Source organism: Gambusia affinis, linkage group LG03 (assembly GCF_019740435.1).
Source record: "Gambusia affinis linkage group LG03, SWU_Gaff_1.0, whole genome shotgun sequence".
Lineage (NCBI taxonomy): Eukaryota > Metazoa > Chordata > Actinopteri > Cyprinodontiformes > Poeciliidae > Gambusia > Gambusia affinis.
This window is the reverse complement of record NC_057870.1, coordinates 3944667-3969563: the sequence shown is the minus strand read 5'-3', so window position 1 is coordinate 3969563 and position 24897 is coordinate 3944667. Positions and strand designations below refer to the sequence as shown.

Genomic DNA, 24897 nt, shown 5'->3' with positions numbered 1-24897 from the left:
ATGGCTTGTGTGATTGAGAACGTGTGAGCCCCGCCCCCTCGTTTCTGCACTGAGAGGAAGTGGCGTTGACGATCAGAAGCTGTGAAGATGGGAGATGACAGCTTCAGCTTCTGCTTGGCCTTCAAGCTGGAATGTGCTTATCTTGATTTGCTGCCGTTTGGCTCTAGTGTACAATAAACATGAATCCTTATGAATTAGTTTTTTTCTTCAGTAGGGCTGTGGCTGATGGCAGTGCTCAGAGAATAAGGACCCAGATCTGCAGGATGACGTTCCTTTAAAACACACTCAGAAAGTGACAGGCACCAGCAGATAAAGTCACACACTCTCTCAATACTCCGCCCGAATCCCTCGAATGACAAAAGCAACCGTGTGAACAGTCAACTCACTCACTCTGACTACTGTCTGGTGAAAAGCAGGATTATTCCTGCAGGTTGTTATTGGAAAAGAAACTGGACGTCTCAGATACAGTTTTGGAGACACTCCTTGACGACGAGCCGTTTGAAGCCAGGTCCAGGGAGGAACTGGGCGGCTGCACGGCAACGGCGGCCCCTCCCAGTCCGAGAGCTCCTCTAGCTTTGACCTTGGGATGCTGCGCGTCCTCCCCAGCATGAAGGATGGTGGAAACGGTCGTCTCCGTCCGGCTACCCTTGTAAACGCTAGTTTGGGTCTGCAGGTACCGAATAGACTTCAGTTCCAGGCCTTCATAAGAGCCTGGAGGGACACAGGGGCAGCAGCGGAAGGCTTGTTTGAAACCAGCACGGAACCTGATGCAGAAAAACAGAGAATACAATTAGTTAATTGCCGTATTTTTTGGACTATAAGCCGCTACTTTTTGTCCCACGTTTAGAACCATGCGGCTTGTAGCCCGGTGCTGCTTTTCTGTGGATTTTTCTTCAACCACCAGGGGGCTCTTTAGCAGGAAATAAATCATTGGAAGTCAAAATTGGAAATCAAAGAAGAAAGTGCTGATTTTCATTTAGAACAAGCACATGCTAGCAGCAGCCAAGACGGAGAAATTTCTTCAAACTCATCATGCAAACTACACAAAGAAGTTCATATGATGCCGCTTTTAAATTGAAGGCTGTCAATCTGGTAGTACAGATTGATAGTCGCATGTAAACTCGGCGTGAACAAATCCATGCTTCGGCTTTGGAAACGCAGGGCTACATCCTTAATAGCAGATTTTTAAGGATGCAGCCCTCTGCTGTGTCCTTGTGGAAAACCCAGAGTGACGGAGATGCCAAACTTGTTCAGGGAACAACTGACAAATGAGATATATTTTATTTTCTAACTCTTGGGAACTGACATTCACCATTACCAATTATTAGCAACACAAGCTAGTAACCGTTTCTCTGTTTTGCTCTATTTAAGCAATTGGCTGCATATTCTTTAAATGAGATTATACTGAGTAGGTGAAGGAGTTTTAGAGAAACAATTTGTCAGAAGATGAAATAAACTTTTTTTTTTTAAAACCAGATATTTTTTTTCACCTTTATCTTTTACTTACGGGCAGCCATATTAAATTTTGAAAAGCAGACCGGCTGATGAGAAACCCTTTGGAGTTCCCATTTAGATTTTCTACTTTTAGAGAACTTCCATCAAACTGAAAATATCCAAGTCCAGATTTTAAAATGTCTGTGAAGCTGTTGGCGCTTGGAAGAGTCGACGTTGGGTGTGACTGCGACTGGCTGCAACGCCTCCTGAGGTAAATGCGCTTTAAGCTGAATGATGCCATCAAATGTTGATCATATGCAATGACGTCACATGTGATCCGATTTGGCTTCTCAAAACTACATTTAAATGTAGCCTTTGTCCAAGTTCTTTGTCATTTCATAGACAAATAACCAATTATAAGTGTGTATACGAGGGAAACACATTACCTAAAGTGGAAAAACACAAATGAGATCCCCATCTGATTCTACTTCTATCAACATGTACAACCTAATTTAAATGCTTCTGCTGCAGTAAGGGAGCATAATGGACCAATTAACGACTAAAGATCCAGATATTTAATTTAATGGATGAAATGAAATGTCCTCAGTGGACAATGACTCTAAGTTACTACTAGACTGCACTTTTCTGGCTGTGGATAGGGACACTTGTTTGGTAAGATAATAATCACAATAACACCATAAAATGGAAGCATGGATGGCCCGATGTGAGTGATTATTCAAGGAGTTTGTAAGGAAGCTTTAAATCACAGACATTTTCATAACTGGAATCAAGCGTTTACATGATATACAGCAACTAACACCTTCAGATTTGGTTTCACTTTGTTAATCCCAGATTAATAAATTAACGTTAGACTTGCTCATTGCAAAGGTTGAGCTAGGCATGTGCAGAGAGGGGGCGGGGGTGAAAGGGGCTTCAGCCCCTGCCCTTTTTATCCTTGATGCCCTAGTGCCCTTTTTGAGGTTTTTGGGGGGGTTTTTCCAAAAAAATTTCTTTTAATTTTTTTCTTTTTAATCTGTATGTCAGAAGGCCTGTTTGTGCCCCTCAACAATAATATTTAGCTAAATAAAATAATTTAGTAAAAAAAACAAAAAAAAACTACTCTGACTGCCCTCAGTCTAATAATGACTCTCAGAGCCTCCATGTTGTTCAGACATCGGGTCCATGGTGAGGAGGAGAAGGGGGCGGATCTGTGTCTTCTATCAAATTATGGGCAAGAATATTTTTTTTCATACACTGGTTTGTGAATAAAAGCGAAGGTCTGATGTTGACGTTATATATTCGTCCTTGCAATAGCGGGACAAAACCTGCCTCACCCTAAACATACAAATGCTTCAGCTCCAGAGAAAACTTCTGACTTTAACTTAATCATTCTGCTAAATGCTCGGTTCGCTACAGGCAGTCTGAGTCGGTACCACCGACAGATATAAAGAATGTCTGTAACATACGGGTCACCGCGAGTCGCAACGCAGCTCGAATACCCCGGTTCCACCTGGTACCGGGTGGTACCACCTATTGACTGCTCACTCTGCTTCTCCTTAATGTTTCTAAGGGACCAGGAGCCCACCCGGTACCAGGTGGGCTCCAAAGGGTTTCTCATCATTGATGGTATGTCTACCATCAATGATTTAAAGAAAAAGAAAATTAACATTTCTGTAAAATTCACCAAAGTGACAATTCTTCAGTAATATAAGATACGTAGTATTTCAAAAGAGCAGAGGAAATTTTATATTTTTTGAACAATAACAATATTTGTTGTTAAGCTGTTGCTAAGAGATGACAGCGTTGTCTGGTAACCAAGGGCCGCAATGTAAACATTCGATATTTTAGTTTTTCAAAGTTTACCAACTCTAAATTTGTTGTGTAAGCATATAAGCAGTATTTCAGAAGAACCTATACTTAATAAACATTAATATTACTTATTAATTTGGTGCTAATAGATGAGCGTTTTCTTCTTTTTCCGGTGACAAACTGCCACAAAGTATAAATCAGATTTTTACTTTTGTGATCAAAGTCTGTGTACCATTAATGGCAAAAAAAAAAAAACATTTTCAAATTCTCCAAAATTCACCAACTTGACAATTCTTAAGTAGAATAAGATGAGTAGTATTTTAAAAGAGCAGAGGAAATCTTATGATTTTTGAACAATAACAATATTTGTTGTTAAGCAGTTGCTAAGAGATGACAGTGTTTTCTGGTAACCAAGGGCCACAATGTAAACATTAGATATTTTAGCTTTGCAAAGTTTATCCACTCTAAATTTGTTGTGTCCAAACTGATGAGCAGTATTTCAAAAGAACTTAAGTTTTATAAACAATAATATGATTTATTAAATTGGTGTTAAAAGATGAGCGTTTTTTCTTTTTCCGGTAACAAACTGTCGCAAAGTATAAATCAGATTTTTACTTTTCTGTTCAATGTCTGTGTACCATTAATGGCAAAAAAAATCATTTTCACTTTTCTCCAAAATTCACCAACTTGACCATTCTTAAGTAGAATAAGATGAGTAGTATTTCAAAAGAACAGAGGAAATGTTATGTTTTTTGAACAATAACAATATTTGTTGTTAAGCTGTTGCTAAGAGATGACAGCGTTTTCTGGTAACCAAGGCCACAAGATAAACATTACATATTTTAGTTTTTCAAAGTTTACCAACTCTAAATTTGTTGTCTAAGCATATAAGCAGTATTTAAAAAGAACTTCTATTTTATAAACAATATTATTCCTTATTAATTTGGTGTTAAGTGATGAGCGTTGTTTCTGGTAACAAACTGCTATAAGTTTAAATCAGATTTTTACTTTTGTGATCAATGTCTGTGTATCATTAATGGCAAAAAAACATTTACACTTTTCTCCAAAATTTTCCAACTTAACAATTCTTTAGTAGAATAAGATGAGTAGTATTTTAAAAGAGCAGAGGAAATCTTATGTTTTTTGAACAATAACAATATTTGTTGTTAAGCAGTTGCTAAGAGATGACAGCCTTTTCTGGTAACCAAGGGCCACAATGTAAACATTAGATATTTTAGTTTTGCAAAGTTTATCCACTGTAATTTTGTTGTGTCCAAACTAATGAGCAGTATTTCAAAAGAACTTAAGTTTTATAAACAATAATATGATTTATTAATTTGGTGTTAAAAGATGAGCGTTTTTTTTCTTTTTCTGGTAACAAACTGCCATGAAGTATAAATCAGATTTTTACTTTTGTGTTGAATTTCTGTTTTATAGTATGTCTACCATCAATGATTAAGAAAATAAATAAAATTAACTTTTCTGTAAAATTCACCAAAGTGACAATTCTTTAGTATTATAAGATACGTAGTGATTCAAAAGAGCACAGGAAATCTTATGTTTTTTGAACAATAACAATATTTGTTGTTAAGCTGTTGCTAAGAGATGACAGCGTTTTCTGGTAACCAAGGGCCACAATGTAAACATTACATATTTTAGTTTTGCAAAGTTTATCCACTCTAAATTTGTTGTCTAAGCATATAAGCAATATTTCAAAACAACTTATGTTTTATGAACAATATTATTCCTTATTAACTTGGTGCTAATAGATGACCGTTTTTTCTTTTTCTGGTAACAAACTGCCACGAAGTATAAATCAGATTTTTACTTTTGTGTTCAATGTCTGTGTACCATTATTGGCAAAAAAAAAAAAAACATTTTCACTTTTCTCCAAAATTCACCAACTTGACAATTCTTAAGTAGAATAAGATGAGTAGTATTTCAAAAGAGCAGAGGAAATGTTATGTTTTTTGAACAATAACAATATTTGTTGTTAAGCAGTTGCTAAGAGATGACAGCGTTTTCTGGTAACCAAGGCCACAATGTAAACATTACATATTTTCGTTTTTCAAAGTTTACCAACTCTAAATTTGTTGTCTAAGCATATAAGCAGTATTTCAAAACAACTTTTGTTTTATGAACAATATTATTCATTATTAATTTGGTGCTAATAGATGAGCGTTTTTTTTCTTTTTCTGGTAACAAACTGCCATGAAGTATAAATCAGATTTTTACTTTTGTGTTGAATTTCTGTTTTATAGTATGTCTACCACCATTGATTAAGAAAATACATAAAATTAACTTTTCTGTAAAATTCACCAAAGTGACAATTCTTTAGTATTATAAGATACGTAGTGTTTCAAAAGAGGACAGGAAATCTTATGTTTTTTGAACAATAACAATATTTGTTGTTAAGCTGTTGCTAAGAGATGACAGCGTTTTCTGGTAACCAAGGGCCACAATGTAAACATTACATATTTTAGTTTTGCAAAGTTTACCAACTCTAAATTTGTTGTGTAAGCATGTAAGCAATATTTCAAAACAACTTATGTTATATGAACAATATTATTCCTTATTAACTTGGTGCTAATAGATGACCGTTTTTTCTTTTTCTGGTAACAAACTACCACGAAGTATAAATCAGATTTTTACTTTTGTGTTCAATGTCTGTGTACCATTAATGGCAAATAAAACATTTTCAAATTCTTCAAAATTCACCAACTTGACAATTCTTAAGTAGAATAATATGAGTAGTATTTCAAAAGAGCAGAGGAAATCTTATGTTTTTTGAACAATAACAATATTAGTTGTTAAGCAGTTGCTAAGAGATGACAGTGTTTTCTGGTAACCAAGGGCCACAATGTAAACATTAGATATTTTAGTTTTGCTAAGTTTATCCACTCTAAATTTGTTGTGTCCAAACTGATGAGCAGTATTTCAAAAGAACTTAAGTTTTATAAACAATAATATGATTTATTAATTTGGTTTTAAAAGATGGGCGTTTTTTTTCTTTTTCTGGTAACAAACTGTCGCAAAGTATAAATCAGATTTTTACTTTTGTGTTGAGTTTCTGTTTTATAGTATGTCTACCATCAATGATTAAGAAAATAAATAAAATTTACTTTTCTGTAAAATTCACCAAAGTGACAATTCTTTAGTATTATAAGATACGTAGTATTTCAAAAGAGCACAGGAAATCTTATGTTTTTTGAACAATAACAATATTTGTTGTTAAGCAGTTGCTAAGAGATGACAGCGTTTTCTGGTAACCAAGTCCACAATGTAAACATTACATATTTTGGTTTTTCAAAGTTTACCAACTCTAAATTTGTTGTCTAAGCATATAAGCAGTATTTCAAAACAACTTTTGTTTTATGAACAATATTATTCATTATTAATTTGGTGCTAATAGATGAGCGTTTTTTTTCTTTTTCTGGTAACAAACTGCCATGAAGTATAAATCAGATTTTTACTTTTGTGTTGAATTTCTGTTTTATAGTATGTCTACCATCAATGATTAAGAAAATAAATAAAATTAACTTTTCTGTAAAATTCACCAAAGTGACAATTCTTTAGTATTATAATGTTTCAAAAGAGCACAGGAAATCTTATGTTTTTTGAACAATAACAATATTTGTTGTTAAGCTGTTGCTAAGAGATGACAGCGTTTTCTGGTAACCAAGGGCCACAATGTAAACATTACATATTTTAGTTTTGCAAAGTTTACCAACTCTAAATTTGTTGTCTAAGCATATAAGCAATATTTCAAAACAACTTATGTTTTATGAACAATATTATTCCTTATTATCTTGGTGCTAATAGATGACCGTTTTTTCTTTTTCTAGTAACAAACTGCCACGAAGTATAAATCAGATTTTTACTTTTGTGTTCAATGTCTGTGTACTATTAATGGCAAATAAAACATTTTCACTTTTCTCCAAAATTCACCAACTTGACAATTCTTAAGTAGAATAAGATGAGTAGTATTTCAAAAGAGCAGAGGAAATGTTATGTTTTTTGAACAATAACAATATTTGTTGTTAAGCTGTTGCTAAGAGATGACAGCGTTGTCTGGTAATCAAGGTGCCAAATTGTAAACATTAGATATTTTAGTTTTTCAAAGTTTACCAACTCTAAATTTTTTGTGTAAGCATATAAGCAGTATTTCAAAAGAACTTATATTTCATAAACAATAATATTACTTATTAATCTGGTGCTAAGAAAAGAGCGTTTATTCTTTTAATGGTAAATTGTCACGAAGTATAAATCAGATTTTTACTTTTATTTTCAATTTCTGTTTTATAGTATATCTACCACCAATGATAAAAAAACAAACTAAATTTTCTGTAAAATTCAAAATAGAAAGGCAAGAATCAAACTTAAAATACTTCAGTCCTCAAAGAGTAATGGAGGGTTAGGATTACCTGAATTAAAGAATTATTATTGGGCTGCTCAACTGAGGACCATAACACTATGGTTAGCAAAGGATCAAGAGACAATATGGGTAGATATGGAGCAAAGAGCCTGCCCAAACCTGTCCCTAGATTCACTGCCCTTTACAACAAGGAGAGTTCAAAGAAATCTCAAAATTCAAAATTACTGGATTAAGGAAACGATTAACATTTGGTCAAGAATAAAAAAGAAATTTAAGTTTCCTGAATCTATATCAAAAATTGTAAAAATAGCGAAGATTCCAGATTTTACCCCAGCCACTATGGATAAAGGGTTTGAGAGATGGACAAATGGAGGACTGGTATTTATAGCACAGCTTTTTAATGGAGCAACAATGAAATCTTTTTCATTTTGTAGATTCAAATCCAACGGGAATTGAATCTACAAAAAACTGATTTTTACATATATTTGCAACTTAGACATTATCTCCAGAATCATAGTGTATGGCAAAAAATCTCAACAGATATGACCAAGACTGAAGAAATTTTATTATCAATAGCAAAAGGTGAATCAACAAAAGGTTTAATCTCAAAACTATACAAAAGCCTGCAATATGAGTCCAATGCTAATAACAAGGAAATTAAGGAGAAGTGGGAACTGGAGGCTAATATAATAATAACAGATGAAGAGTGGGAAGAAACATTTAGATCTGGACACAAATTAACTAACAGCCCGATATGGAGGGAATTTGAATGGAAGGTTAAGATGTGTTACTTTAACACTCCAGTTATCACATCTAATTATGGTAAAACATCTAGGCTTTGTTGGAGAAATTGTGGAAAGGTGGGGGATTTTACTCATATATTTTGGGACTGTCCGGAGGTGTTCGAGTTTTGGAAAGAGGTGCAAACAGACATAAAGAATATTTTAGGTATTTATTTGGATCTGGATGCTTCTGTCTATATTTTAGGAATAATTACCTCGGACATGACCGACAAAAACAATAAATACTTGATCAAAATTTTGCATCTGATTGCAAAGAAATGTATAACATATGCTTGGTTGAGGCCACAGCCTCCCAATATTGCACAGTGGAGAGAGAGAATTAGAAAAGTCTATATTATGGAAAAAACAACATCGAGGCTGCAACTCAAGATGGAGATCTTTGAAACAAAGTGGAGACCTATAACTAATTTCATACTGTATCCTTGACACCTCTATTTGTCTGTTTGTGTTTCTTTCAAATGTATTTTGTACTAATTTCTTTGTGTACTTCTACTGCTTTAATTTGTATTCTCATTATGTTTATTGTTGTCACTGTCACTGTAATTATTGTAATATATATATCCATGGATGTTGATGTATATAGGTGCCTCTTAAAGGATCCAATGTCTATTTGAGGGAGATGTTTCTCTGCTGGACTGTTTCCTTCACCAACATTCCCTGGATGACTTTTGGCAGAGCTGGAATTGTACGACCAGCTTCCTTGGTGTGGGATAAATGTCAGGAATGGTCTGCATAAATAAGATGTGAATTGTGACAGGGGTGGACATGTGTATGTGTTGATATAAAACAGTTACAGAAAAGAAAAAGTAAAAAAAAAGAAAAAAAGAACCTATGTTTTATAAACAATAATATTAATTATTAATTTGGTGCTAAGAGATGAGTGTTTTTTTCTGGTAACAAACTGCCATGACGTTTAAATCAGATTTTTACTTTTGTGATCAATGTCTGTGTACCATTGATGGTAAAAAAATCATTTTCATTTTTCTCCAAAATTCACCAACTTGACAATTCTTAAGTAGAATAAAATGAGTAGTATTTTAAAAGAGCAGAGGAAATCTTATGTTTATTGAACAATAACAATATTTGTTGTTAAGCAGTTGCTAAGAGATGACAGTATTTTCTGGTAACCAAGGGCCACAATGTAACGATTAGATATTTTAGTTTTTCAAAGTTTACCAACTCTAATTTTGTTGTCTAAGCATATTAGCAGTATTTCAAAACAACTTTTGTTTTATGAACAATATTATTCATTATTAATTTGGTGCTAATAGATGAGCGTTTTTTTTCTTTTTCTGGTAACAAACTGCCATGAAGTATAAATCAGATATTTACTTTTGTGTTGAATTTCTGTTTTATAGTATGTCTACCATCAATGATTAAGAAAATAAATAAAATTAACTTTTCTGTAAAATTCACCAAAGTGACAATTCTTTAGTATTATAAGATACGTAGTATTTTAAAAGAGCACAGGAAATCTTATGTTTTTTGAACAATAACAATATTTGTTGTTAAGCTGTTGCTAAGAGATGACAGCGTTTTCTGGTAACCAAGGGCCACAATGTAAACATTACATATTTTAGTTTTGCAAAGTTTACCAACTCTAAATTTGTTGTGTAAGCATGTAAGCAATATTTCAAAACAACTTATGTTTTATGAACAATATTATTCCTTATTATCTTGGTGCTAATAGATGACCGTTTTTTCTTTTTCTGGTAACAAACTGCCACGAAGTATAAATCAGATTTTTACTTTTGTGTTCAATGTCTGTGTACCATTATTGGCAAAAAAAAACAAAAAACATTTTCACTTTTCTCCAAAATTCACCAACTTGACAATTCTTAAGTAGAATAAGATGAGTAGTATTTCAAAAGAGCAGAGGAAATGTTATGTTTTTTGAACAATAACAATATTTGTTGTTAAGCTGTTGCTAAGAGATGACAGTGTTGTCTGGTAACCAAGGGCCGCAATGTAAACATCAGATATGTTAGTTTTGCAAAGTTTACCAACTCTAAATTTGTTGTGTAAGCATATAAGCAGTATTTCAAAAAAACTTATGTTTTATAAACAATAATATTACTTATTAATTTGGTGCTAAGAAATGAGCGTTTATTCTTTTAATGGTAATAAACTGTCACGAAGCATAAATCAGATTTTTACTTTTCTGTTCAATTTCTGTTTTATAGTATATCTACCATCAATGATAAAAAAACAAACAAACTAACTTTTCTGTAAAATTCACCAAAGTGACGATTCTTAAGTATTATAAGATACCTGTATGTCAGAAGGCCTGTTTGTGCCCCTCAAAAATAATATTTAGCTAAATAAAATAATTTAGTAAAAAAAAACAAAACAAAAAAAAAACTACTCTGACTGCCCTCAGTCTAATAATGACTCTCTGAGCCTCCATGTTGTTCAGACATCGGGTCCATGGTGAGGAGGAGGAGGGGGCGGATCTGTGTCTTCTATCAAATTATGGGCAAGAATTTTTTTTTTCATACACTGGTTTGTGAATAAAGGCGTAGGTCTAATGTTGACGTTAGAAAAACTGTTTCTATTTATATTTTTATATTCGTCCTTGCAATAGCGGGACAAAACCTGCCTCACCCTAAACCAGTGCTTCTCAATTCCAGTCCTCAAGCCCCCCTGCTCTGCATGTTTTAGATTTGCCTCTATTCCAGAACAGTTGATTCAAATGATTGCATGACCATCAAGTACTGCAGAAGCCTGTTAATCACCTACAGATTCAATCTAGGTGTGTAGCAGAAGGGAAACACCTAAAACATGCAGGGCGGAGGGGCGTGAGGACAGGAATTGAGGAACACTGACCTAAACACAAAATGCTTCAGCTCCAGAGAAAACTTCTGACTTTAACTTAATCATTCTGCTAAATGCTCGGTTCGCTACAGGCAGTCTGAGTCGGTACCACCGACAGATATAAAGAATGTCTGTAACACAGGGGTCGCCGCGAGTCGCAACGCAGCTCGAATACCCCGGTACCACCTGGTACCGGGTGGTACCACCTATTGACTGCTCGCTCTGCTTCTCCTTAACGTTTCTACCAGGCGGGTTAAAGCCGCTGCTGACGGGATCTGGGCTGGAGGTTCGTAAATAGCACCTCCAGCTGTAAATAGAAGTTACTGCAGAACCTCAAGTGTTAAAGGAACATTCGGCCCAATTAGAGCATTTAGAGTTCAAAAAATAAACATCAGAGAAAATATTGTAGTAATAATTAGAACCGCAGCAAAAAGCCAAACACGCCACAAGGAAATCAATCAAAATGTGTCTAAAGCATCGGCGGACTGACAGGGGCCACTGGTAGATTCCAGGTAGATTCCAGGTAGATTCCAGGTAGATTCCAGAGATGTGCATCGCAGCGGTTGTTCATGCAGGGCCGGCCCAAGGTAGAACCCGTCCTATAAAGAACCTCAGCATCACTAACATATTTAAATATTGATAAGGTGAATCTGTGAGAGGGAGACCAGGTTTATTGGCTGAGTTTAAAATCAATCACTGATTATTGGTTATTTGCTGTGATCTATTTGTGAACAAGCCCAATTCAAAGACAAAGATTACACCATATTGTAGCCATGGTAACACAACAATCAAACTATCAAGATGATTCTTTAAACTTTTAAAAAGTAAACTTCATAATTAAATCCTAAATGTACTATTTATTTTTCTCAGCTGAATTCATTAAATAAAATTTAATAACATTGTCATTCTCTATAAATAATGCTACAGGTTTCGATCTATGGTCTGTGTTACAATTAAACCATTTCTAGGGACCCCTGAGTGTCTGGAGGCCCCTGAATGTTTGGAGGCCCCTAAATGGCCCCTACCAGCAGCTACTGAGTTTTCTTTATCTTGATATTCCAGTCTTATAATTCTAGGTCTCAAAGGTGCTAACATCAAGCTATTATGTAGTTAACCCCTTTGAGCTCTTTAGATCTATAAATCACTCTGCATCCAGGTTGTTCTAGAAGTTAAATAGATATCATTGGGACTTAATTAGTAAAATGGCAGCAATTTTGCGTATTTCATAACTTCATAACCAGAGACTTTCTCTCCTCTGATCAGAGGAGCTACAGTCTCAGATCAACTCAGCCCTCCAGGACTGTCAGCAGCAGAAACAGAAACTTTATGCTTGTTGGGGAAATTTTAGACTATATTTACTTTGGATTTCCCCATGTGATGGCAATGATGTAGTAGGATCCAGTAGATTATTGATTAATATGGGTTGTTGGTATGTTGTTGTACAGTGTTTTTGTTCAATGTGCCCCTATTTTAAATTTGAGCCCCTGCCCCTCCAAAGGTCTCTGCACGGCCCTGTGCTCTATATTATGGTTAATAATACATTCTAACAGATTAGTCCAGTCTCTGCACTAAAAGGAAATATGTGACAAGCTTGGTTCATCAAACTTGTGTGTTATGTTAAAACACATTTGCGTCTTTTGAGATTTCTTTTTTGTTGTTTTTGTCAAATTTAAGTGGTCAATGTGGTTCTGATAGTTTTTTTTTAAATGAATGAAACAGTAATTTCTATATTCTGAATCCACTACCTCTATGCAGTTTGTTGGTTTGGATCCAGTGGATGATTATTCAGAGAGCTTAGCTTAGAAAGGAAGCTTTAAAATGTCAACTTACACAAGCAGACGACTTGGACACGATGTTTACATTAGCTCCATCTTGATGAATTACTACCGCAGAGAGTTCAGTAGATGAGTAAAAAATAATAATAAATGGCAATAGCAGTTCTCCGACTGTCTAACAGCACAAGCAGTCTAACCAAAGCGTCCCTGTGTCTGCAAACATTTGTAAAGCTGTTAGAAAAGAGACAAAAATAACTTTGACATCCCACTTAATCAGAGAATATTCAGGGATGATCTTCTGTTGAAAGGTTTTTTTTACAGTGAGAGAAGATGTGAACAAATAAAGGGAGGGCTTTTTGTAAAAAAAAAAAAAGGATGAGAAGATAAAAAACCCCCACCTATGCCAGAGAAGAGGGATGCTGATGGATCATGGGTTTTATTTGAAATGAGCCAAAACCTGCTGATAACCTGGATGGAAACAGTGACTCAGCCTAGGCTGAACCAACCCACATGTCTGCCTTATTAGGACTGAATGAATTTCCTCGGAGAACACAACTAAGTGTGAAATCTTATTTCACCAGTTGCACAAAGACAAGTGGCTGGAGGAGAGAACAACGGGCAACGATTAAAGACAACAAACAGAGCTGACCATCTGTCTTTGTTTTGGAAGAAAATCAAGACTTTGGATTGATATTTCAGAAGTTGGATGCCTTGTGCGCTACAGTCCCAACGCCCACTCCTCACCTTTAACCAGCTCCTGAGATCGTTTAGAAAGTTTGGTGTTTATCCTACCCCCTCTCTGCTTTTGGAAGCTCTCTGGGTGCTGACAGATTCCTGAACAAGTGATCCCAAAGTGAGCATGAGCAGTCTCTCTCTGTCGTGCTGAATTTACAGCAACTTGTCGCTGAAGCTGAAGTCTTTCATGTCTTGGAGTGCATGTTGGTGTATCAAAAAATGTGTGTGCTGTGGGTGACACGGGTCTAAATGTGAGCAACCATAATCTGTAGAACAAGTTCTGGGTTTTTGAAGTGAAGACAGACCCGTCTGTGTACAGTGAGTGTGCATCGGGATGAATTCAGTGTTCTAATCCGACTTAAATGAAGCCATTGTTCATGAGTGCAGAGCCAATTTTTCAACTTGTTCGAGAACATCTGAGAATTAAAAACCTGGCGATCAAACTGTGTATGCTATAGCACCAGTTATGTAGAAGCGTAATCCTAATTACCTGAGGTATCGCCTCATGACATTAAAATAAAAGGCATATATTCAATAGTGGCATCTGTGTAATTTATCAACTGCAAATCAAATAGTGATCTCTACTTGCTCTGTTCACAGGACACTGTATACTGTGTTTCCTTCAATGTTTTATATGTACATTTTTGTTGGATCTCATTAGTAAATATTGGTGGAAATGGCAAAGTTTGAAATAACTTTTTCAATTTTCCAAAAAACATTTTAACCCTCGCTTGACATAGTTTTTGGTTTTTACGAAGGAGAGTTTATGGACTAAGAGGGAGATGGAATCACATTTGCTAAGCTAAAAGTAGTTAGCCTGGCCGCTCGGCTCATTTAGCAACTCTCACTTGTTTCTGACTTGTAGCTGAAACATCATGAGTTCAACGTTTGGAAATCAGCATTTTGCTTCAACATTTCAGATCAGCTGGTTGCTTTGAAAGAGCTGCTCTGATATTTTCCTGTCAAAAGAAATGAATGCATACGCTATCATTTTTGCTTCCGCCCTGAGATGAGATTCCACTACTTCTGTACAGAAAAACTCATTATGAATAAGTTGAAGAGCATCCTTCAGAGTTCTTCAAAGAAACACACAGACCAAATTATAACCACCACAAACATACAAACCTATGTGAGGGAATCTTTTTGCCTTCAAGCTGTTTCCAAATCAATATTCACTTAGACTACATGGTAAACATATGAGGCTTTATGATAATATGAATAACAGATTTGCCTGTGCGGAGATGCTGACTAACCTGTCGTTGAGGCAGCAGTAAATGATGGGGTTGTACATGGTGGAGCTCATGGCCAGCCACATGATGGCCAGATAAAACTGCTGGATGTATGTTTCTTCAAACAGCTCAGGGAAGAACTGGTACAGCAGGAAGTAGACATGGAAGGGCAGCCAGCAGATGGCAAATGTACACACCACCACGATCATCATCTTCACCACCTGTTGGACCAAAGACAGCACGGGAGTGCGATCAGAAAACATTTTTCTGCAGCAAGATACGATCTGAAAATGTTGGAACCCTTGATTAGAACAGTCTGGTTGCTTTTACTGATAACTTTCAGGTGCCTTTTTAGGAGAAGTTTGCATTTACGGTTAAGCCTCAAATCTACGCACTCATTACATCCTGTGTAGACTAAGATATAAATTATTTCATGCAACCAAATCATTACCCAAATCTTTTATTCCTACTGTATTATATCAAGGATTAAAGAAGAGAGACATTACTGTCAACAATGTTACTGATGGTGTTGTCGGTTTTCTGTTAATGTTGTAATTGGCTCTGCACAAGGAAAGCTGTGGTTCATTGATTTATCTCGGCTGAGGACTCAGCTCTCACTCTGTTTCCAAAGACAAACCTCTCGGTTTGCCTAACAGATTGCAACAAAACTTGCCGTCAAGGAAACAAAAGAAAGAGAAAATCTCTGCTGGTTTGAACTCTCCACTGGCAAAATGAAAACGTTACGTCCGTAGGCGCATCATTAGTGAGAACAGACAATCACTGACTCTGCTGACTGTCAATGACCTGGGAATAATACTGAGAGATGAAACAGATGTGAGAGGCTGGCTCATTAGAGCAGAGGGTGGATCGGTGTTTTACTGACTGGGAAAATATGTGCATTCAAAGACGACTAAACTTTAATAAAAACAAATAACCATTTGAAAAGTGCAACAATGGTAGCGATTCAAGATAAGAATCTAAAAGTCTACTAACCTCTACATGTCTATGCAAGGCCATCATCCATAATTTTAAAGACACTGGGAAAAAACGGGCTGTGAAAATGACTGCAAAAAAAGTACCAGGTATGTTGGTGAAAATGGGCTGAAGCGAAGCAGTGGGTAAAGTGCCTGCAGTTAGTTGAAAGGAACGGACGACAGGTGGGCTGGAAAAGCACCAGCAGCACGACATGAAAACGAGCGCTGGCTTCAGTCTTGTGGTACAAGCATCATTATTTTATCTCAAAACACAACAAACGCAGCAAAACTTTCAGCCACGGCTGCTGAAGGATGGAAAGTACAGACATGAATAAGAAAAAAAACATTCAGATAACACGAACGTTGTTAGGAGTCAGAAATGCGGGGGGTGGAGGGCACCTTGCGCTTGGCAGTGAGCTGCTCGTGGTAGCGGTCGGAGGAGTCTCCTGGGATCTCACTGGCCCAGAGGTTCAGGCCCACCACCAGGTAAGCCCAGCCCATCACCAGCAACGGCAGGAAGTAGATCAGGATGGCCACACACACATGGTACCTGCAACACACACACACACACATCTCTGGTCAAACCGGAACTACAGAAGCTAAGCTGTGGTTAGATGAAGGGATGATTATCTTCTGTGTCGAGGCGTCCGATACCGCATATCGGTATCGATCCGATAACAAGTGAATATAGGGCCAGTATCGATACAGATACTTTTTATTATTTGGGTTTGCTATATCTAACTTCTGACTGCCTGGTGTTTGTGTTTTTGTTTTGTTTTTCCCTTTGAATTGTTTTGTTTAAACCTAGGGACAAAGTGTAACGCTGTCAGCAAAAATATATTAACTTGATAAACAGAAACAACAGAAAAAGAAATTGGGTGCATTTTGCCTAATTCAAAGCACAAAAGTAATACAATTTGAGATTAAATCTAAAGCATTTAGGTATCCTTGAAAATCTTCAACACAAAAATAAAATAACCTTTCAAGAGGGAATATGAAGCTAAAGTATCAGTTTTACCACACTATTACCAATCTGACACTGATGCTGACTGGGTATCGATATTTTGGATCGATCTACTCGCCTCTACTTCTGTGTATGATGTGTGATCATTACCCAGCTTTCCCTGGTAACACAGATGCCTGTTGTTCTTGTTTAAGTCAGTGTTTGATTCCTAATCTTTCTGTCTCTGCGTCTAAAACTATCATCATATGCTTCTCTCTATATCCTCACACTGTAGAAGAACAGCAGCAGTGACAACGTGCAAATGTATGAAGAAACCTCCATTCAAGACAAACAAGTTCAAGTTCAGGTGAACATTGGAAAATCTGAACAAGCAGAACAAAAACCTTCATTCCTACTAAAAGAAACAGAAAAACTGTGTAAAAGCAAATGTAGATTCACATCAATGTGAAACAATGTAGCCTTCAGGAATTCACAATAACGGACCTTCACATAACTATTCATCCACGGATCTAAAAAATGTCACTGTTCTGAATAGAGAATGACACCCTTGAGATGATCACAACCCAATGATTAAGAAGATGTTATGATAAAAGCTTTAAAATCTATTATTCTCCTATTTTTCTGGTTTGTGTTTCTGAGAGCTGAGTTAGTTATGCTGTGTAAAGAAGTGATGAGTTCTTTACACATTTGTTGAAACTGTCGCCAAGTCCTGACATTATGTTAGGAGACAGATAATCTGAAATGCTCGAGCTCCCTCACCTCCTGAAATGCACCACTCCCGACCTAAAACAGCCAATCGGAGCCAAGCGGAGGGACTCAGCGATGTCGATCAGTCCTCATGTACACACTGCCCAATGTGTGCTAATAACGGAGAAACAAGTCACCATTATAGGAAAACAAATGATCCTCCGTCATCGGCGGCCATGCTAACTAACCTGAGCTAACACAACGGGCTCTGCTGATGGGGAGAAGATAGAATGGTGATTGACAGCACTAAGACCCGCCTCCTGGCTCTGATTGGTTGTTTTTACTTAGCACTGGGAGAGGGCAGAGAAGCGCAATTTTTTTCTCAGATTGTTTCATATCAAAATGTCACAACAGATTCAACAAATATGTAAAAAATATTTTTCATAACAGTTACATACCACAACTTTAAACCCCTTAGCTTCCATGTTGGTTTATTTCCTTAAACAATATCCTTAGTCAAAATAATGTTTATTTGTGACTAGATTCTATATAATTATTCAATTTACAGTTGAGATGATGTTGGGATTCTGTGAATAAATATGTTTTCACTATATTTCTCTCACTTCTTGCATGCAACTTAGGCTCCATGACCAGAATTAGCTCTTGGTCTACAGGACAAAATGCTTCATTACCGAGATAATGTAAGTGCTGAACAGGTATTGGTGATCCTCCACAATTACTTTATATTTGTTAACTCAAAAATTACTTTCTCTTAGACGACACAACTAAAAGCAGTGAAAATTAGCCGAAATATAAGGCATTTAGGCTATTTAGGGTCCTGAACTTAAGTCATTGACCGTTGGAGTAACCTCCCTTCCCAGAAACTTTGGAGCACTTGATAACAAACCTCATATTTGTTTTGAAATCAGGGGAGTATCGGAGGCACTGATACTCCCCAGTTAATTCAAAACTTATGAAATAGCTTTTCTTGAGACAAAACTCCAGAGACAAAGCTCTTTATTAGAATCAGTTCTTGTTGACGTGTTAAAAACACAGTTGGTCTTTTTTTAATTCTATTTAGTAATTTAATATGTGGCGTCAGGCACAGTTTCTCAACAATGATTGTCCAGTGAATTAAAATCCTTTATGGGATAATTAAATATGACAGTTTAAACATGGAGCTAATGACGTGCTTATCTGTCATGGACACACTGCTTGATCCTGCTCACTAAGTGGAAAGTATTTGCTCTCTACTGAGCATGTGCATGTCGAAATGTCCACTAAAATGTCTGTTAAAATGCACAAAATTGTATCGTATCCTTCTGGGCTTCAAACAAGTAAGTATGTTGTGATTAACTGTGTTCAGAAGGAGACGAGTGGCGGACTCTGTGATCCATTTCTCCCCGCTGTCCTCAATGTAAAGATAAGCCCAGGAGCCCATTTTTTGTGGTAATTAACCACAATTATGTTAATTCCCACTAAATACGCAGGAGCAGAAGAGAAATCAAAGCACAAATTACAACATGCTGAGGTGTGCATACACACACACACACACACAGACGATAAAAAACGTGCTCTGCCCATGGGAAATTCAACAAAAATTGTGTCCATTCTTCAGTCAGAGGCTTCTCAGTCTGTCTGTAAGCTTGTGAGGTGGAAACATCCGTGATGTTGCCTTAAAGGTGCGACTGACCTGTACAGTTTTCAACAACAGTTTCCTACCGCAAACTCAGACAACGACTAAAGGATAGTGACTGGTGTTTGCTAAGAAGAAAACTTACCAAATTGTTCTTCACATGTTCGTATACATTTTTGACATATTGAAACTTGCTTTTGGAAAATTAGGATTTGTTTTGCTTAAATTTTGCGTGGATGTAAAATAGAAAAAATACTTCTGTCAGGTGATTAAGTGAAATGTTTAGCCAATTTTTTCCAGACTTATTATATTTTATGTCGTTAAAGGGGCAGTGTCATGAAAAATGTAAAAAAATTTTTTTTGCCTTATACCATGTTATGTTGTTCCTTCATCAAACACATACCTGGAAGGTTGCCTTGATTATTTCATGCATGTTTGAAAAAAATCCTTTAATCTCCATGGCAACCATTTGGCTGTGTAAAACGCCTGAGTGGGTCTAGCTCCGCCTTTGAGGACAAAGCTCCTCCTCAGAGCTGCAGTTTCCAAGCTTTGAATTTTTTTAAAGCATCGATTGGCTTCAAAGTGTGTCAGATAAAAGTTATCAAGCTGAAGTCAAATAATTCACATTTTATAAGAAGTTGTCCAATCCCTCAATATCAAACAGGAAGCTGGAGCAACTCCTAAAGTCAAGGTCAGAGCACCGCCGAGGTAAAAGTCATTTTAAAAAATCTATTCAGATCTCTGTTCCTCTGACAAATTTACCTGTTAATAAATACAATTGTGTTGTGTTTATTGTGATTTTGGGGGCTGGCCAATGACAGGCTCAAAATGGCTCAGGAAAAGGGCAGCAAAATCGAATCTTTCTGTAATTGTGAAGCAAGCAGCCAATCATCCTGCCAGACCACTGTGATTAAAGCGTTCTCTGCAAGGCTGACAAAAATCAATTTCAAAGAAAGCAGAAGCTGCTGAAAATCCACTTAGCTGGCCCAGTGTGATTTGTATGCATGCAAGAGACAAATGAGCTAAGAGGAGAAGACTTCAATGAATTTGCCTTTATGAGTTGATTTTTTATATTTTTTTACTTGATATATGCATATTATTCAGTCTGAGCCTCATATGGATTTGCTCTCTTGAAAGCAACACAACGTCGTCAAACGTCTGCAGAAGTTGTTCAAATCTGCTTTCTAAAAAGGTGTGAAGTTTCTACGTGGCTTGAACACACAAAGTCAGTAGTTTTGTCACATTTGCCTAAGGTGGATAAGAACCATACAGAGGCAACTGATGGAGGCTGATTGGAGGAAATGAGAAAAGAAGATGAAGAGCAAAACAATCTCAGCCTTCTGACTTTTTATGTCAGAGTCTCTACTCATAGTATCTGCTCTTCCATTACAAATGTGCACAAATCTTTGTGCATACTCTGCTAATGTAAACGAAATGCAATTGTGGTCTTTACATCTGAATAAATACCATAAAAATCACATGTAAATAAGTTTGTTCACATGATAACTCATCAAGAATCATGGCAATGACAGATGTACACACTAAATGAGACATATTCATAATTCAGCGCTCATCATCTATCAGCCAATCACAGGAGACGTCAGCGTCTTATTCAGGCGTTGGGGCAACAAGCCCCTTATACATGGGAGCGGCTATGTATGCAGCGTTTTGAAGAAATTGTAGTCTGTGGTTTTACAGAAGTGTTATGGATTCATCACATTTGAATGACAACTTTTTTATGAACCGTGTGTTGCTGTGACAGCTCTGGTGGAGCCAAAAAACACATAACAAAACAAAACAAAAACAAACCGTCAAAACTCCTACAACTTCCTGTTGTCTTACTTGTCATTTCTGGCTGTAGTAGGCTATTGATCACTTGACTCGTGTGTTCCCATTGCACTTTTGTGAAATACATCTATTTTGATATGGCCAAAAAAACAACCGCACCCTACAGCAGACTTTTTTTCCAAAAACCTTTTTTGAAATCAACGTTTCCATTAAGCAAAATTATTTTTGTACTTCCAGTATGCACAACGGAAATCCAGAAAGTTACTTACACTCAACAACCACTTTGATAAATGCACCTGTTTGACCGCTTGTTAGTTAGCATAGCTAGGATTCTAACCAATCAGGGCACTCATAGGAGTTGTGTGAATGAAATATCTTGTCACTTTCAAAGAACTATATGCAGATTGCTTTGAGATAGTAGAAAGGCAACAGGGCCTTAAATAACCAGTGGTTGTGTGTTATGAGATTCCTTATGCACTTGTTTCAAAGTGCTGATCCCTGAAGTAGTTGAGCTACAGCAGCAGAACACCACAAAAAACATGTTAGATATTTAAAGTGAATCATTCCTAATTAGAGTAGAGAGCATCTGACAGCACTGGGATAGGAGCTCAGAGTAGCAGTGCTGAAACCCTTATGTCTCACTAACAGACAACACCTGCTCTGCATTAATTCATTAAAATGCCCAATCAGAAGTGACAGCTTCATTCATAATTTATCAATGTCGCTGATGAGCTTTTTTCATCTGCTGACTCAGATCAGGCTGCATCTCTTGTCCACCGAATGCAATGAAAAACTAGTTTCCATTAGCGGATACATACAGACTGAGAAGCCTGAGCTGACTTTTAATAAGTAATCATCTTTGTGGACACTAAACTACTTCAAAGTACAAGCTGGTTAAAATAGGGAACACTCTACACTCCTTTCCCTCCATTACAGAGTATTTTTAAATGACAGCTGAAAGTCTGAGGATCACACACTGAACAGCAGAGCCTGATGATGAATCTCGGTCCTCATGATTTTTTAACCCTCCCTCTGTCTTAGCGAGACGCTCAGGAGGAACGCGGCAGCTGTCAAGGTCAGCAGCGTGGGGGTTGTCCCGTCAGACCGTCAGTTCCCGTAACCACACACACACACACACAAAAATCCTCATAAAAGCGCACATGGGATCAACTGTACCGCGCACAGAGAAAAATGTTAGTGGGGTCTAAATTACCCCGTCTCTGACTAAAGACTGAATGCATTGAAGTGTTGCAAAAACTCTCATGAGGGTGAAAATTCAAAGGGTGTAAACAAGAGCAATCCTAGGGGGAAATATAACTAATCTGTTGTTTGCCAACTGCTCATAAAACTGTAGGATAAAGAAAAGTTGAAAAGGAAAAATATGGGAGATTTAATTGGTGTTTAGATACTTCTGTGATTTTACTGTTTGACTTTTCTGATCCCGAACGCAATCTAGTGGATTTTTGGACGTGCATATTTTTCAGCGCAGGCTGAAATGAGGGAAATCGACCCATGAAACATAATATGCACATCATATGCTATTAACTAATTGTTTTGATGGTAGGTTCATTCATTCATTCAAAATTATTAGTGGACCACAAGGGATTAAACACATACACATTTAATGGAATGTAAACAAATGCTTTTTGAACTGTTTCTCTGGATTGTTGGTAGATCTTCTGTATTTCCAAGTTAAGTAATGAATCACAAATTAAAATTTGTTTATTTACCAGTAAACATGTTTTGAAAGCAGACCAGTAAGTATTTTTGCCAGTTTATATGCTAGATCTTCCTAATTTGAAATGCGTTTTCTTGGTACCAAAAGCATGTTGCAGATCACCCCCGATGAAGCAGCTCACGCTCTCGGTCAGGAGAGCTCATACTGCAGCTGCTCACTCCTTCACAAAGTGAATCAAGAGCGGAGGTGTAGATCAAGCAGATAGTTGGTGCATTCATTTTCAGATAACACTGATTTGCCTGATTGAAGTGACTTTGGGGATGGTTTGAGGGCTGGTATCACATTCGCCATCTAACACACCAACACACGCATACACACACACCCACTGAAGTGCACAAGATACTTTAAATTCTAGCTTGAAAATGTGCAGATTAAAAAAAAAGACACCGGAATACAATTGATGAAAATAAAAGAGGAAGAGAAGATTTAGTGGAAAATGTAGTTACAGTTTTTCTGAATAACTTCCTTGTCTAAATCTTTTAATATAATTTGATACTCCCATGACTCAGAGTGACTCTTTGGGTTTCAGAACACCTTGGTTCTTTTCCCAATGATGGCTGTGGAAGTGAAATCCCAGCTCTAAATCGAGCAAAAAGCCTCCGTAGCTGAAAAGTCCATGTTAAAATGATCACAGCTATTTATCTGCCAAACAGAATAAATGGACTCCTATACACAGTCACTAAATATAATTCTATTGTTTGTCATTCTAAAAGGTGGGTCAGCTGCTACGGATTCAAATCAGTTCAGTCTTGAGATACGTTACAAAAACAGTTGTTTCAATCACACCCACATTCCAATTGACTCTAGTTAAATATTGCACTGAACATGACAGTGAAGAGGAAAAACTCCCCATTAACGAGGAATGCACCGATTCACTTTTTTCACTTCCGATAGTAATCTGAGGTTCAATATCGGCTGATTTGAGATGATACAGAAAAACCGTTGAACTGACATAAAATGTCTCTTTTTTTTTAGAACAAAGACATAAATGTACTGAATTCCAAATTTATTTGATAACTCTGCACCAGCACAGCACACTGAAAAACACCAACAACTTCACAAGCTTGGAGAATCATGTAAAAACAACATGACTTTGATTGGTCCAGTCAGTGTGAATAGGAGTAGAACAGCCAATGGAAAACAAATGAAGTGAAACAGACTGAAACAACAGGTTGATTACTTTGGTCAAACATGTACAAATTAACATTATTTCACAGGAAAAAAAGATTTGGGAATTTTAAATACAATGTAAAATATGTAATAAAGTCGCTCAGAGCACAGAGCATAGAAATAAACTGAACAGATCTGACACATTGTTATGATACCTGATCAAGAATGTGTTTCAACATCAGAACCAATACAATCATTAATATCGGACTGGTGACTCATAAGAACAGAGAAGAAAAAGAGGAACAGGAGAACTGATATAGGAATACTTTCTATGTTAAGAAAAATATATATATATATATATTAATGTTGACATTGTTGGCTGAGTTACAGAGAGAAATGTGTGGGAAGGAGTTTTCTGTCACGTGGAATTGTAAAAGTATAAAAAACATTTGAACAGATGTTGTGTGGTACAATCCATGAAGCAGACGGTACAGTAATGTTTTAAAGTTGTTTCTATCCAGTAGCCATCTGCGTGGAGCCACTGGTCCTCAGCAGCCGGCACACATAATGCCCCAAAAATGCATGAGCTTTTAAGATTCCTAAGTGAGATTTAAAAATATAAAACCTTATAAAAGCTTTTCAGATCCATTTAATGCTTTAAATAAAGAAGAACTCCACTTTCCAAATGAGTTGAGACAAAGGTGGCTAAAACACTCAGCTTCTCTTCTCCTACATTTAGTTTACAGCTTAATAGCATGTTTTTTCCCCCCTTAGTCTGTGATTTCCTTTATGTAAATATTACTGTAGTAGAATAAATGATAAAAAAAAAGACAAGAAACACAGTGTAGTTTAAAATAATTTGTATAAAAGAATGTATCTTAAAAAGTTGTTGAAAAGTGCAATAAAAGAAAAATCCTAGATGTTATGGATGAGGATGATCTGGGCCATTAATGTCAGAGGAGTTTGAAAGGATAGTTGTAAGATGATATGACTCTTCCAAAGTGCTGAATTTTAGGGATTTCATTG

At 36.5% G+C, this 24897-nt stretch overlaps 1 protein-coding gene across 3 annotated transcripts in view; it reads right to left on the bottom strand.

Moving 5' to 3' along the window:
- Positions 1-257: 257 nt before the first annotated feature.
- The window catches only part of tacr1a (tachykinin receptor 1a), a 55820-nt gene continuing 31180 nt past the window's right edge, over positions 258-24897 (bottom strand). For all 3 annotated transcript variants that reach the window (XM_044111673.1, XM_044111672.1, XM_044111674.1), the window contains exons 4-6: positions 16348-16498; positions 14999-15195; positions 258-764 (exon numbers count right to left, since the gene is read on the bottom strand). In XM_044111673.1, the coding sequence (XP_043967608.1) occupies positions 419-764; positions 14999-15195; positions 16348-16498 (694 nt within the window). In that variant the 3' untranslated portion in view covers positions 258-418. The remainder of the gene's footprint in view (positions 765-14998; positions 15196-16347; positions 16499-24897) is intronic.